The 13,533-nt window shown below is 48.7% G+C and overlaps 3 protein-coding genes across 3 annotated transcripts; 2 read left to right on the top strand and 1 right to left on the bottom strand.

The window, feature by feature from the left end:
• Positions 1-6,122: 6,122 nt before the first annotated feature.
• On the top strand, positions 6,123-7,066 carry N7532_007191 (uncharacterized protein; the record flags this gene model as incomplete). The annotated part of the gene is made up of 3 exons (XM_056619684.1): positions 6,123-6,220; positions 6,274-6,310; positions 6,365-7,066. 3 exons carry the CDS (start codon positions 6,123-6,125, stop codon positions 7,064-7,066), a joined length of 837 nt encoding a protein of 278 aa, XP_056473050.1.
• A 3,143-nt stretch (positions 7,067-10,209) lies between these two features.
• Positions 10,210-12,114, top strand: N7532_007192 (uncharacterized protein; the record flags this gene model as incomplete). The annotated part of the gene is made up of 2 exons (XM_056619685.1): positions 10,210-10,559; positions 10,623-12,114. The coding sequence occupies 2 exons, from the start codon at positions 10,210-10,212 to the stop codon at positions 12,112-12,114; spliced, it is 1,842 nt and encodes a 613-aa protein (XP_056473051.1).
• A 780-nt stretch (positions 12,115-12,894) lies between these two features.
• N7532_007193 (uncharacterized protein) lies at positions 12,895-13,410 on the bottom strand (the record flags this gene model as incomplete). The annotated part of the gene is made up of 1 exon (XM_056619686.1): positions 12,895-13,410. The coding sequence occupies one exon, from the start codon at positions 13,408-13,410 to the stop codon at positions 12,895-12,897; it is 516 nt and encodes a 171-aa protein (XP_056473052.1).
• Between the last annotated feature and the right edge of the window lie 123 nt (positions 13,411-13,533).

Here is a 13,533-nt window from a genome sequence, read left to right on the forward strand (position 1 = left end):
TACCCCCTTGAAACTGCTGGTGGTTGAGGGGGGTTAATATACCCTCAAGAATACCTGTGACTCGGTGGTTACATTCCGAGGTTGCGAAACGTGGCGAAAAGTACGCGTAATCCCGATACCGAATACCATCTCTTCGGAAACCTCAGATGTACCGTTTAAGTCAATACAGTGTCGATCACTATTTTCCTGACAGAGGTTTAATATATTGTGTATAGAGTACAGAGTACGCGCCGCAAAGTGCGGGCAACAAATAGAATCCGGCTGGGCGGGTCTGTGGGTTGTCTAGCGAGAGTCAGATGCTTGAGCCATATTGGAGTCATATATGGGGTTCTTCTCCGTACTCCATATGTATCGAGTCTCCGTAGAAAAAAGCTTAATTAGAAGCGGACTCATGTTTGGAGAGACTTGCGAGGTTTATGCGGGTCCAAATAGCCACACGCAAGATCAATGGTCATGCGACGGGTGAATTGAATTCTAAATCCGTAAATTCGTACAGACGAGGCGTGTTGACTAGGGCACTTTGAAGGATTGTGTGGCATGCTGAGTTCGGCCACGAGAACCAACCGTCAGAACGGCCTGTTTCAGTGAAATCAACCATAATATGGGCTTTCATTGGCAGGCGGAGCCCCAATATCTGGCTTCGGGAAGGTGACCAATGTTACGGGCCGTTCGAAAGAAACACATTCATTCGGTGCCTACTTACAAGAATCTCGAAGATGAAGAAGGAAAGAGAAAGAAAGAAAGTCCGCCAGAAAAAGAGGGGTTAAGTCCCCAGCAAACGCGTTGTGCAAACGACCCAATATTATGCCTCGGGTATCCTTCCACGAGACGAGGCTATTCACAGGGTCATCCGTCACATGGATCCCGACTTCCACTATCTCGTCGTTGATGAGGATACACCGCGAAAGAAGCTGGTGAAACTAGCTAAGGAATTAAAGCCGAAGGAGGAGATTCGTGCTGAGGATCTTCGGGCGGCATGGAGAGCGATGATCAAGCAACCGGCTAAGGATGTTAATATCGATAGGTGGTTAGCACAGTGGAAGAACCTTTATGAAGGACGCTGTGCAGACGTACCTGATATCGTATATAACGTCAAATATGCTATCCGCGACTTCTTGCGAGCAATACGGTCGATTGAAGACCTGTTCACGTCAACCTGGGAGGAGAGGATCCTAACGAAGGATGTGACCTTCCAGGAGGTAGTGACGGCGTACGGTGTTCGTAGAGCCCAGCAGAATTCAACCCAGAAGAAGCCAGTAAAGGCGGCCTTCGCGACGCTCGATGGCCAACCTGAAGCGAAGACAGAGAAGACCTTGGCAGATTCGAAGAAGCCGACCTGCCCATGCGGTCGGGGGGGGGGGGGGGGCCACTCCTATGAGAAATGCTGGTATATAGTGTTTTCAAAGAGACCACCCTGGTGGAAGCCGAGAGAAGATACTTCAAAACGCGTGTCTGAAGCTATCAAGCGCATGAATCCTGAAGACCAAGAGGCTATTCAAAAGCTCATGAAGAAGCAAGAGTCTGCTCAGTTTACCTCAGAGTCAGTGCAGGACAGCCAAAGTATGAGAATGGCGATGTTCACTGCGAAGACAGCGGTCAGTATGAATTTACCTAAGGGAGATTACCATATGGCCAATAGCTGGATTCTTGACTCGGCATCAACCTGCCATATCTGTAATGACAGAGATAGAATTATCAGTTTCACAGAGGAACAGGGCCGTTTTCGTACAGGTGATGCGTCAACAGGATACGCTGGCTATGGTGACGTACGAGCCAACCTCACTGGCCCCGACGGGGTAGTATTTGGCGTCCGCTTGATGAATTTCCGGTATTCGCCCGGCTTCCAAACGAACCTGATGTCCTTGGCGATGATTCATATCGCCTTTGTATAGCGGATAATAGAGAATATTAATAGTATTGTCGGGATATATTCTCCTGTCGGAACAAACTGGCTGTGACCCACTGCTAGCGACCGATGGATAACATCCCTTGCTTGGTGTACACATTCTTGCGCTGGGCTGTGGCCTCGGTGTTGTGACCGCCGAAGGCCGGCGTGTGGGATCTAGGGGTGTTTTTCCAACTAGACTGAAAAAACTACATCTATCAACACAATTGACTTTTTGCTTTGGAGCATACACACTGTCCACTTAACTGTGTACACAGTACCTAGCTGGTGATACCAGCAAGTATATAGCAGACAAATAATAAAAAAATAGCTTTAAGGGATCAGGCTATCCAAACAGTTTCTTAGTTACCGCCATAGGAGTAAAATAAAATAAAACACTGGCAGAGATAATGGTACTGTGGTCTACTACCAAGGTCAAAATATATATTTCTCACTCCATGCACTACGAAAACCACTACTCCAACCAGAATCAACCGCCAAGAGCCTGGAATTTACTTTTTCAAGGGAACCGATAGGTTTTGATGTTGGGTATCCCATATAAAAGTAAAATTTGGTTGATTTAGTAAGGATTATAGGTTCATCGCACCGCATGACCATGTAATTCTCAAAACAGTGTTTAATAACAAAGAATTAGGGTGAGTCATCATTTTATCCGTCCGAAAAAGAAAAATCTTGGCAAAATTATGCAATCGCAGTCTTATGAGGTTCGAACCGCGACAGAACCGCATAGGACTGCGGTGCGGTGCGGTTCTGACATCTTGGAGCCGCAGAACCGGAAGTTTTGGTGTGCGGCTCCAGACCTTGGAACCAGAACCGCACCATTTTGAGGTCCGACTTGGACCTTGAACAAGTTCCCCTCTCAGCTCGTAAACAAGCTTTCTTCTGTGTTCAGCTTTGGCCAATGCATAACAACAAAGTTCCGTGTAATATACAGTATTATACGTAATTCAATTGTTCTTGAAAAAAAAAAGATCTATATTTAGGAAAGGGTTAATTAAGTCTTAGCCAATTACGAATTAGGGTCATTTGGATAACTAGTTAGAGAATGATCATCACAATTGTACCTCAATCCAGGGTTAGAACTTTTCATTGTGAGGGATCAGGGTAAATGACATCAACCAACCAACCAACCAACAGTAACACCCTATTATTCCACTTTGTATCATTCCCTGAGATTAAGTGTTTTTTTCTTGGCGCTGCTAGTAGGAGTAATCAGAACTTCAAAGTTGAAGGCTGGAACATATACATATAAGTCTTGAACTCTGCCCAGATAATTTGTCTCTTCCCCTGCAACCAATTCAGCTTCTTCCACATCAACAACCAACTTGAAGCCTTGAGCACGGTCAGTTATCAATAAAAACATATCGAAGCAAAAACCACGGTTTCTAACAGTCTCATAGGAAAATCTTCTCTTGTCAATATGAAGTCCTAGGAAACCTCGCCGCGCTTCTTGTCCTCCACCTCGGGTCCCTCGCTAGCTCGTGCTACTTTTGTGAAAACTACCCTCACGTTGGCGCCGTCGCGCCTACATACAGTTGCGGAAAGGATTGCGGAATGAGTGGTTACAATACCGACATCTCGACCTATCATTGTTGGGAAGATAGTAAGGGTTCCGGCTCTTGCTTCAAAAAGTGCTGCTCTGATTCCGACAAGCGAGCGACTCATCTTTCGATGTAATCTGTCTCAGATCTCCTGAACTACACCACCATGGAAGGAACGGAGATTGTGAGGGTTTAGAGACTCACAGGATAAGTCGGAGATTTTTCAAAGGGAATGAGCTGAAGTGGCAGAAATTGCCAAGGGACTCTTTGAATAAATATAGGCAGCCGGTGGCGTGACTTGCGATTAACTTTCCCACAACGTATCAAAACCGAACGTTCAACCTTCGTAACATCTCCAAATTCTACCTCGCTTTTCGCCCTTATTACGTTTCAGGGCCTCAGCATGGCACAGCGTGCGTCGCCGGTTTGTCTTGAGACGAACGCAGTGAGAGGGTGGGACTTTTTCCCAAATCTCGGAGCCCTGTCAGAGCTGGGTGTTTTTGCAGCGGGGGCTCAGCCAACCCTCAGATACCAACAGGCTATTTATGGGCTTGGGTAGAGTTTGGGCTACTGCAGATGTGGCCCAAAAGCTGTACACTTTCTGGACCCAGGAATTCCCCAACTTGGAAACGACCAGGAAGGCTTATTTACGAGCTGTATGATCAACCAACGTCCATAAGTCCGATCAAGCTCACTGGAGCTGGAGCTGGAATGTCAGGCTTTGTGTACAGGACCTCTCCAAACACAGGAAAAAGTGTGGCTGCCACCAAAGCCCCTCAATATCCTGTAGAGTTGGTGGAGCATTCGCATCGTCAGGTGCATCTGTCCAACTCTGGGTGCCCCATCAGGGCAATGATTGATGTGAGTACGGGGTTGAACAAGGTTTACGACCGTTGAAGTGTCCCCCAGGTTGTCTTTCGAAAACGCCAGATACTTCTGGCGTTATTTGTGGCTTTTTCCACCGGTGCGGACGAGCACTGACTTTATGGGAGTTTGCCTTCGATTTTGGTAGGAATTTTGGCCACCCTGGGAGTTGGGAAATGAATGGAGAAGGGAAGGATTTGGAAGAAAATATCAATCAGCCCATTCGGAAAAGGATGGCTTTTACCACGGGAGTTGGTGAAGGGCCTGGGTGGGGCGAGTACGCCCCGTAATTAAGCTTTCTTCAAGTAGATGGAATAATGGGGTCGGACACGTCAGGAACGGGTGCGATACTTGGCTGGTTGGTTGGTTGATGTCATTTACTCTGATCCCTCCAGACTGGGAGGCCAGGAAGAGTCACAAATGCCTCGCCTGCCAAACTTGAACGAACTGAAAAGGTTTGTTGTGATGAAGGCACATCGCCAGCCCTCATGACGAGCGGTGCTGTATATCGTTCCAGTCGTCAATACGCGCTCTTGGCTTCTTTCAATCGAAGATATGTCCGATGACTGAAAATGAGATCTGATTTCCAGCTTTCTTGAACCAGCCACATGTTCTGTTTGATCTTCATATCTTTGTCTTTTCACATTTTGACATGTCCTGTTTCGAAATCTCAAAGGCCCATCGAAATTTCATTTCAACAGGTGAGATTGAAGAATTTTCGAATTATTGAAATTTTTGAAATTCCCTCAGTTTCCTCTCGTGGGTGCGCTTGGACCTGAATTCAGATATCTTGGGGTCCCGACACGCCATGGAACGCCACGAGGCGTTATTTTTGACAAGTGCGAATGAAAACTTACCATTTCTCCACATTTGCATCACGTGGGAGATGAAACGTCCCATGGGTTGAGTCAGATGGAAGAAAACGTGGTTCTGATTTCTTTTTTGCTCTGAAAAACTCGAAATTCCCAGTTTTCTCTCGACACCTCAAGAGGTGGAAGAGATTGGGCTTGATTTCTTCAAAAAGTCAGTTACAGAACATCAACCTCATTTTGCGTCGAGACAATCCCAGCCTCCCGAAATTCCCGCCTGTGGTGATCAACAACTTTCAGGAACACCGAAGCCCACAATGGAAAAGTCGAGTGTTGCTTGCCGAAAGACACACAGAAAGTCAAAGAAAGGTTGCAAAACTTGCAAGCGCAGACATATTCGATGTGACGAAGGTTTCCCGCAATGGTATCTTAATCCCCCTACTACATAGTAGTGAGAATACAAAATTAAAATTGTCACTGACATGCTGGGATGGAGTGAAAACTGCGAAAAACATCGCTGCCCTTGCGATTATATCGATGTTGGAGATGGGAGGGAGAAAACGAGAACAAAACAAAAATTCCCAAATCTTCTTCTCACTAAGAAGATCGAGACGGAAATTGAGATTTGGCGTACCACAGGCAGGCCTCCTTTTCCGGAACTTCTGCAGTGCTCCCTCCCTGGTTGGCATGGCCTCACACGAACAGAGCTCCGATTAATTCATCATATTAGTGATATTTCGAGAAACCTTCGCCGTGACGGCTTCGGTGACTGCACTGTATGGAGCCTGAAAATCCATAGGTGAGTCTTTGGAATACCTTAACCGGCAAATTGTGCCAATATTTTTCATCATCTCAATTCGCGCATTATTTAGTTTTCTTGCCATTGCTGTCACCAATGACATGACTATGAATTCCATCTTAGCCTTCTCAGCTTCACAATTGGCATGGCTTACTCGAAATCAAGACACCCAGAAGCTCGCATACCACCACTACATATTAGCCATGAATGGACTCAAAGAAGCCATCAGAAATTCTTCGAAAGAGAACTGGGACCCTATCCTGGCCACCTCAATTCTGTTGTCTTGGCAGAGCACTGAAAGGTAAGATGCCCGAGGGAGATTCAAATGTGATAGGTGTTGAAATTTATTTGCAGGCGTGTTTGGATGTCCCTAAGAAGCGGACTCATAACTGTAAGCGTTGATCAGTTTTATGAGTTGGAATTTGAATTGCTCATATGCTTTCAGATCCTTAACACCCTGGATCCCAGGTGGAAAGAAGGTTCAGAATTGGCCAGATATCTTGAAAGTCAACTGGCTCCGACCAGCACGGGTTCCGTCATGATGGCGGGAACCCAATTCCAGGAAAATGTGGCGCTGCTGGATTATGTAATTGCATCTTTGCGCAATGTTCCCATTTCTGTTTTCCACAATCAGGAGTACTACAGTCGAGCTGAAGAGCTCCTGAATTTCACTCTAAACTTTCGGAAAGATATCTTCATGATATCGTCAGATGAAGCGTTCAAACGTGTGCAGCAGTTGCGGGAATGGCTTTTCTGGCTCCCTGCTGCAATGATTCGAGGCCATGACTGTGACACTTACGCGCTTTCTATTTTGACACAATTTTTCTGTGTCGGTATTTGCTTAGATCCTCTCCTTCCTGATATTGGAGGTGCTTACCTTGCACCTGTCTCAATTGGTCCGCTTGAGGATATCTGCAGGATTATCTGCTTCAGGGCTGCAAGCAATCCTCTCGCTGCCCATTTACATCTCGCATCAGTCTTGGTGGAATTACCGAGGCACATTGTGAATAAGTTCAAGAACAGACTCAACTGGGCACCACACCATCTCAGGAGTACCGAAATTTCCTCTGCTCCAATTGTCACTTCAATACCTGCTGCAAGACCACCTGATTTTCATCGTCAGTCTATCCTCCACCATCTGAGCTAAAGTCACATAAAGAATGAATCAAAAATTAAATTTGCTATTTTTCGTTTCATGTTTGCTGTCAGTTTTTTCCTTTTCCCAAATGCCTTGGAATGCTCTTTGAGACTGTAAGAGAACTACCAGGTTGGATGGCGCCGGTGATTAGGTAAAGGTTACAAGATGGACTTGAGAGGGGGGAGGATATGTTGTTCTCATAGACAGAGGCGAACGCTTGAGGAACTCAAGTTCCTCGTGCGCGAATCGGACGGTAATATACGCATAGGTACACCGCCTAGACTTATACTGGGTGCTCAAAAAATGATATGTTCTATTCCAACCATTGCTACACTGGCACAGATAGAGACGGATGAGATATTTTGGCCCGCACGGGGCACCTGCGGTCAGAACACTGGCGATGTAGACCTCGTTGACGGAGGGCTACGGCGCCGTGAGGGCTGCAGGCGGGCCCGTGGCACTCCGTATATTCTAGGAGGAAAATAGCTATGCGGGAGCATACGTGGTATATACATGAGGGGGGTTCCGCGGTGGGCGGGAAGAAGCCGTCGCGGAGAGAGCCCGGCTCTCCCTCGAAACGGCGATGTTCTTTTCGAGGGAGGGGCAGGCCAGGCGATATTTGTGAGAGATGTCCAGCGCGGAATATCGTGGGCCCGACGCACGGGGCTCTCATGCAACAGTCCCGAATAGAACATATCATCTTAACGCACAACGCAAATAAAAAACATTTATGTTCGGGGTGTTCTGACGAACTCGTTCAAATTTCATCTCTGATGACAAGAGCCATTACAATGGCGTCTGCTTCTTCCTCTACGTCGCGATCAATACATCGGAGTTTCAGCCCCATGCTCTCCATTGAGCCATCGTCTGATGTGTTCTTAGACTCAGATATTCAATCTTCTGTACGAGAACAAATCAGCACTTCGTGTCCCTGACTACCGCAATTCTCTCGTAGATATGCTAAGATGACCTACAGCCTTTCACTGGATCCCACGAGAGCTACGACATAACCCTTCGAAGACCCCCAGTGTCGCTGAGACGTGTTGGACCACATCGCAGAAAGAACTGGATTTTGTACGAGTCGGGCCTGGAGAGAGAATTTCTGGGATGGTGGGGGAGGACCGAGTACGGCCAGAAGCTGAACGGGGACGGTCAGTCCCAAATAAAATGGTCCACCGAGTCGCGCCATGCCGACGTTTTGAAACACTTTGATCAGGTAGCCGATATCCATTCTGGGCGCCCACGAGTATTCTGCAAAGCCTGTCTTACTTTGCTTGATCACCCACAGTATAAAAAGAATGGGACAAGCGCTATGAGTAGACACCAAAAGTCTAATTCTTGTTGCAAGGCAAAGAAAAGAGTATCTCATCAAGCTCTGATCTCTGATTCGCTGCAAAACCACTCCCTGGAGGAGTCACCCAGTGTGCACGGAGTAACAACATTCCAGCTTGAGGAGCAACTGTTGAAGACGATCACCTGTCTTCGGTTGCCATTTCAAACCGTGGAGAACCCTGTGTTCCAGAGACTACTCAACTTATTATACTCTGGACCGGGGCCACTGGAACTTCGAGCCCCTAGGGGACGGCACCTGGATTGTCTCAGGCCCTGACAGCAGTGTCGTCCGTCGCTGGTTGTCCACGACGGACCAAGGTGTTTAGGACTTGATTATTTTGTCAGGGCCTTGAGATGGTGTGTCTTCAATCGGTGATGTCGTTTTCCCTCTGGATCTTGCCAGCAGTACTGCCCCTCATGGTGATATGGGGACCAGGCGGTGTGGGGCGATTACTGGGCACGGATACCGAACTTAGTTCCTATTTGGATTCTGACAAACTGAGGAGGTGGTCAAATACCACTACCTCGGGATTGGCTTATTCATCGTTCACCCAATTTCCACCTAGTATGGTGTCATAACACGCCATAGTTCAACTATAAAGACCCCTGAGATCGCTCAACCGATCGGAGTACCTACAATCAATCATCTTATTCTGTTTGGACATCTTCAGTACTAGCCAGTACATTGATTCCTCATCCTGACAGATTCCTTTCAACTGTTTTCATGTCGTTTCAGGACATCACTGTGCGGAGCTTGCGGAGCGTGCGTCACCGTTTACAAACCTTAGGTCTGGGCGAGGCTGACTTGAAGGCTGAGTTGATGCTGCGAGAAACACAGCTAAATTTCGCACCAAGCCTCGCTTTCATTGGTCTGGTATTTGGGGATTTACGTGTTTTGTGTTCTCACTTGTTTTCCTGGCTTTCCCTCCGCCTGCTTGTTCCTACTAGCTTCATCCCGGTCGACCGCACCAGCATCTCTTCCGTTTTGCTCTCACTCTCTCGCCCGTGTTTCTTATTGCCTCCACATGACATCAAGTGTCCGATCTTGCTCAAGCTCAAGAAAATCTGCCTCCTTCCGTCCCAAGATCAATTCGCCGAGTGGAGATATATTACCTAGAACTTGAAGGATAGTGGAACGGTGGTTAGTGGAGAAAGAGAAGAGAGTGGAGAAATCTTAATTTTTTATTTACTTTGCCAATAAAGGAAGACGATGATAGGTAGGGACCATGAGGAAATGTGGAGGTGGGAAAGATCTTGCGCAAATCTTGCTCACGCTCAGGCACGAACATGGCGCAAATAATTTTAATTCCTAATTGTTTTAACCACAAGTCCAGACTCTATATGTTGGCATCAGTCGATTGAACGTCGCGAATAATGGGACAAGTTTAGGCCCTATTCTTGCCAGCCAGAGGATCTCAAGAGAAAAAGATGTGCTGAAACCTGGTGCTTTTTTTCTGCTCCTGGAGATGCCAAAGGAAGTCAAAGACCTCAAATGGGATATTGAATCATGTGGGAGAGGATGTGTCACTTGCTCAGCCTCGTACACTCTTATCGAAAATTAGCCCCACTTTGGTATTTCGTATATAAGCTTTCGTCAGTGGGTCCCTGTTAGCACACCGCCCACCGATATTGCTAACACACCCACCAGCTCCACCAACGCTGCAAGCTGGTGCCCTGAAACGAACGAAGTGAGAGGAAGGGTTGACCTCCGTGCGCAGGGAATCCATCCACACCTTTCTCCGATAAACTGGCAGAGGTTCCCACGTATGTTGCATGGAAACATCATACTTTCAGGTACGTCGATTACCTGAGCGAATGACATGGCTGTCAAGTATGGCGTCCGCATGGCGAGGTTCCTCCAAGACTGCATTTACGGCGACGCAACCGAAGAGTTATCCGCCATCTCGACCTGGCTCGCGAAGCTCCATTTCACAGTCGCCTGTGTGCGGCGCGCCACGGCTTGGAGCAACGATTCTGTAGTCCACGGAGCCCTCACGCATTGCCAAGCCATACTCGACCCGTTGCATTCTATTTTGGAGACGCACATGGATGACGCGGCCGGATGGCCCATAAAGGACCGGAAAGCACTGCGTGTACTAAGAATGCAGCTGGAGACACATCACTCGAAGCTTCTTGTGATGTTTGCGACAGTAGGCTCAGGTTCCTATCCGTGAGTGTGCCGTGCCTGACCTTGCTTGAAAGGCACTAAGCGCTAACAAATATTCGGTGGCAGGGCTGTTCTCCTGCCGACGGATCAAGACCCGGTCTTCGTACGAGTGCAAACCTCGGATATCACGATTATTCGTGGGCGAGTTGCCCGTCTGCTGGAAAATATCTCGTCCATTCGTCGCGGGATGGCGCCTGGTTTGTCGGAACATGTCCGCACGCAACCACATGTAGACATCGACCAGGCCCTCGAGTTTGCAATCGACACCCAGGCAATAGCGCAGTCGCGACTTTTGTTTTCTTTAGAGGGTCAGGACCCCTGTCAATTCTCAACTGACAGCAGCTTCTTCCTCGCCCACAAGCGGGGTCCTGATCTTCGCTCCGTCTGCACATCCTTCTACGAAGTGCCGGGCGGCAAGTTGGCCAGGCGCATAAATCTACCGCTGCCTGAAAAGGGCTTAAATGGTTTCCTTAACACTTTCCTCTCACCATCGGGGGAGCTGGTATGGTACCACTTCATAACGGCTGGCAGTGACGATGTCTGGCAACTTTGGTCATGCGAGTATGACATGGACAGCTGGTCGGTGCGGTCGACCATTTCCACCGTCCTCGAAGAACCGGATATACTATTTCGTAGGACGGTCCCTGACAGCCCGAGCCTAATGTGTGTCTTCTCGGACAATGGTAGCAGGATGGCAATATGTTTCCAGACAACATTGTACGTCTGGACACGACATAGAGCAGATAACGGGGACGATGCAGCCAATACCCAGTCGTCATGGTCATGCACCAAAATATCCCTAGCTCTGCCGCTGCGGAAGTCTGAGGACACCTCGCGAGCAGCCGGCACGGGCTTGCTGCTCTGGAAAGCCTACTTAGTCCCGGATCATCTGCGTTTCGTGGGCCCCGGGGGTGAACGGATCCTTGTGTGCGGTGCAGATCACTCGGACCCATCTCAGCCCCGGATCGTCCTGAGGAGCTGGGACTGTGCGTCCAGTCGACAGCTTGTCAACGAGGATGTCGAAGTGGCCAGTTATCGCATGATCCTGTATCAGTTCCCGATCTGGAATATTCCTATCCGATACGCCTATCTAAGCGACACCCGTCTCATACTTTGGAAGCTGCCCGTCATGCAGCCTGCGAGCCTAGGCGTTCTGGACGTAACGCAAAGGTCTTGGACGCCACTCGACTTTGTTGAGCCCCCTCCGGTAGACAAGAGGTGCCCCTTCATTGCGAGCCATTCGTCGCTTCGTCTATCCATGGACCGCCGTCTCTTAGCTCTTATGGGCTGTATAGACATCGTGACAACAAAAACCCCGAAGACCCACAAACTCGACTTTGTAATAGACATCTGGGACCTCGAGAGGCGGGAACGCGTGCGGCGCTTCAAGGACGTATGTGGCGGCGTGCCGCGCCTGTCCGATGACTTCAGCACGTGTTGGGTTTGGAACGAGGACAATCGGTTCTCTGGTCGCGGCTACAAGCAGGGCAAATCTGTGTGGAGTCTACCCAAGTATTATGACTCTGCCACGTTCGACCATAGGCACAGGGAGGCTTAGGCGTTTTAGCTGGTTATTAAGCCCGAACCAGAGGTTGGGGAAGAACTTTTTCACTTAGCTAGCAAGGGCGGGTGGCCGTTGTACATGGATGGTCTGGGATTCCCGTATCCCTAGCGTGTTTTTTGGACAGGGGTCCTAATTGGTGAATTTACGCCACTTTCTGGCAGAATATCAACACAAGACGCGGTGATGCGATCTGGGACATTCACTCACGTTTGTTGCCGGGATGATCTGGCTTCGCTTGGCCGGTTGATCCGACTGGATTCAATCTTACCTGGGCTCGTAAGGCACACTTACGTTGCAAGAATGGCCGTTTCCTTCAAGACCGAAAGTTTCTAGCAGTAGACCTGGTTTCTACGAAGGACTGACTTGCTAAAAAGCGGGAAACGATCGTCCCAAGCCAATATGCTACCTAGCTAAGTGACTGCAAGAGCAATTGCTAGTGTTAGTTGAAAGAATATCAATGTTGACGATTCTTGCGTCATGCCCAAGGCCCGAAAACTTAGGGAGATTAGGAGAGGACAGACCAGAAGCAGTATAAGGACTGGAAGCAGTATAAGCGACATTGTTGAAGAGTGGGAAGGCGACCACTTTGCTACTCTTAAGGTGGAGAAAGAAGTAGCAGCTAACGAATGATATTTAACTTTTTTCATCGAAGATTATGATTAGTCTATTCCAACCATTGCTACACTGGCACAGATAGAGACGGATGAGATATTTTGGCCCGCACGGGGCACCTGCGGTCAGAACACTGGCGATGTAGACCTCGTTGACGGAGGGCTACGGCGCCGTGAGGGCTGCAGGCGGGCCCAAATGACCCGGTGGGCCAAAAGAGGATGATGGAGGGGCTGGTGGTATGGAAGATGAGACCGGAGTTGGATGACCGGTCTGGAATTGACGTTTCCAGGCATATAGTGTTGTTCTAGGTGTTGTGAAATAAAGGCGGAAGGCTTCGGAAGCCCATCTCCCGAGGGCTTGGATGTGGTCATTCCTTAGGCCTGCGTTGTGGGCGTGTTGTGCTGCCCCTTTCCTGAAACTATGACCCTTAAGTCCCGTGGTGTCTTCCCCGGCGCGGTTGAGCTTAGAGATAACCGCACGTTGGAAGGCGGATGAGGTGAAAGGACCAGAGGAGAGCGCAAATAGAGGAGCAGTCATAGGTTGAGAATCATGGAGGAATAGCTTAGAAAGGCCTTCGACGGGGCAGGCTGCGTCGTTTGTCGCTGCAAGGACAACATTGACACCTTCGTGGTTTCGGTCGGTCTTGCTTCTCTTCAAAGTAAGGAGGACGTGGTCCATGGTGGGGGAGAACCTGACATCCGCCCGGGTTAATTTAGTAGCAGCGAAGACTTGAGTGTCTCTGAGGTCGGTAGCTGAGTATGTAAATTCCCCGACCCGAAGGAATCCGGCGAAGGCAACGCG

This window comes from Penicillium argentinense, assembly GCF_028826775.1.
Source record: "Penicillium argentinense strain IBT 30761 chromosome Unknown utg000006l_segment0_segment0, whole genome shotgun sequence".
Classification (NCBI taxonomy): domain Eukaryota; kingdom Fungi; phylum Ascomycota; class Eurotiomycetes; order Eurotiales; family Aspergillaceae; genus Penicillium; species Penicillium argentinense.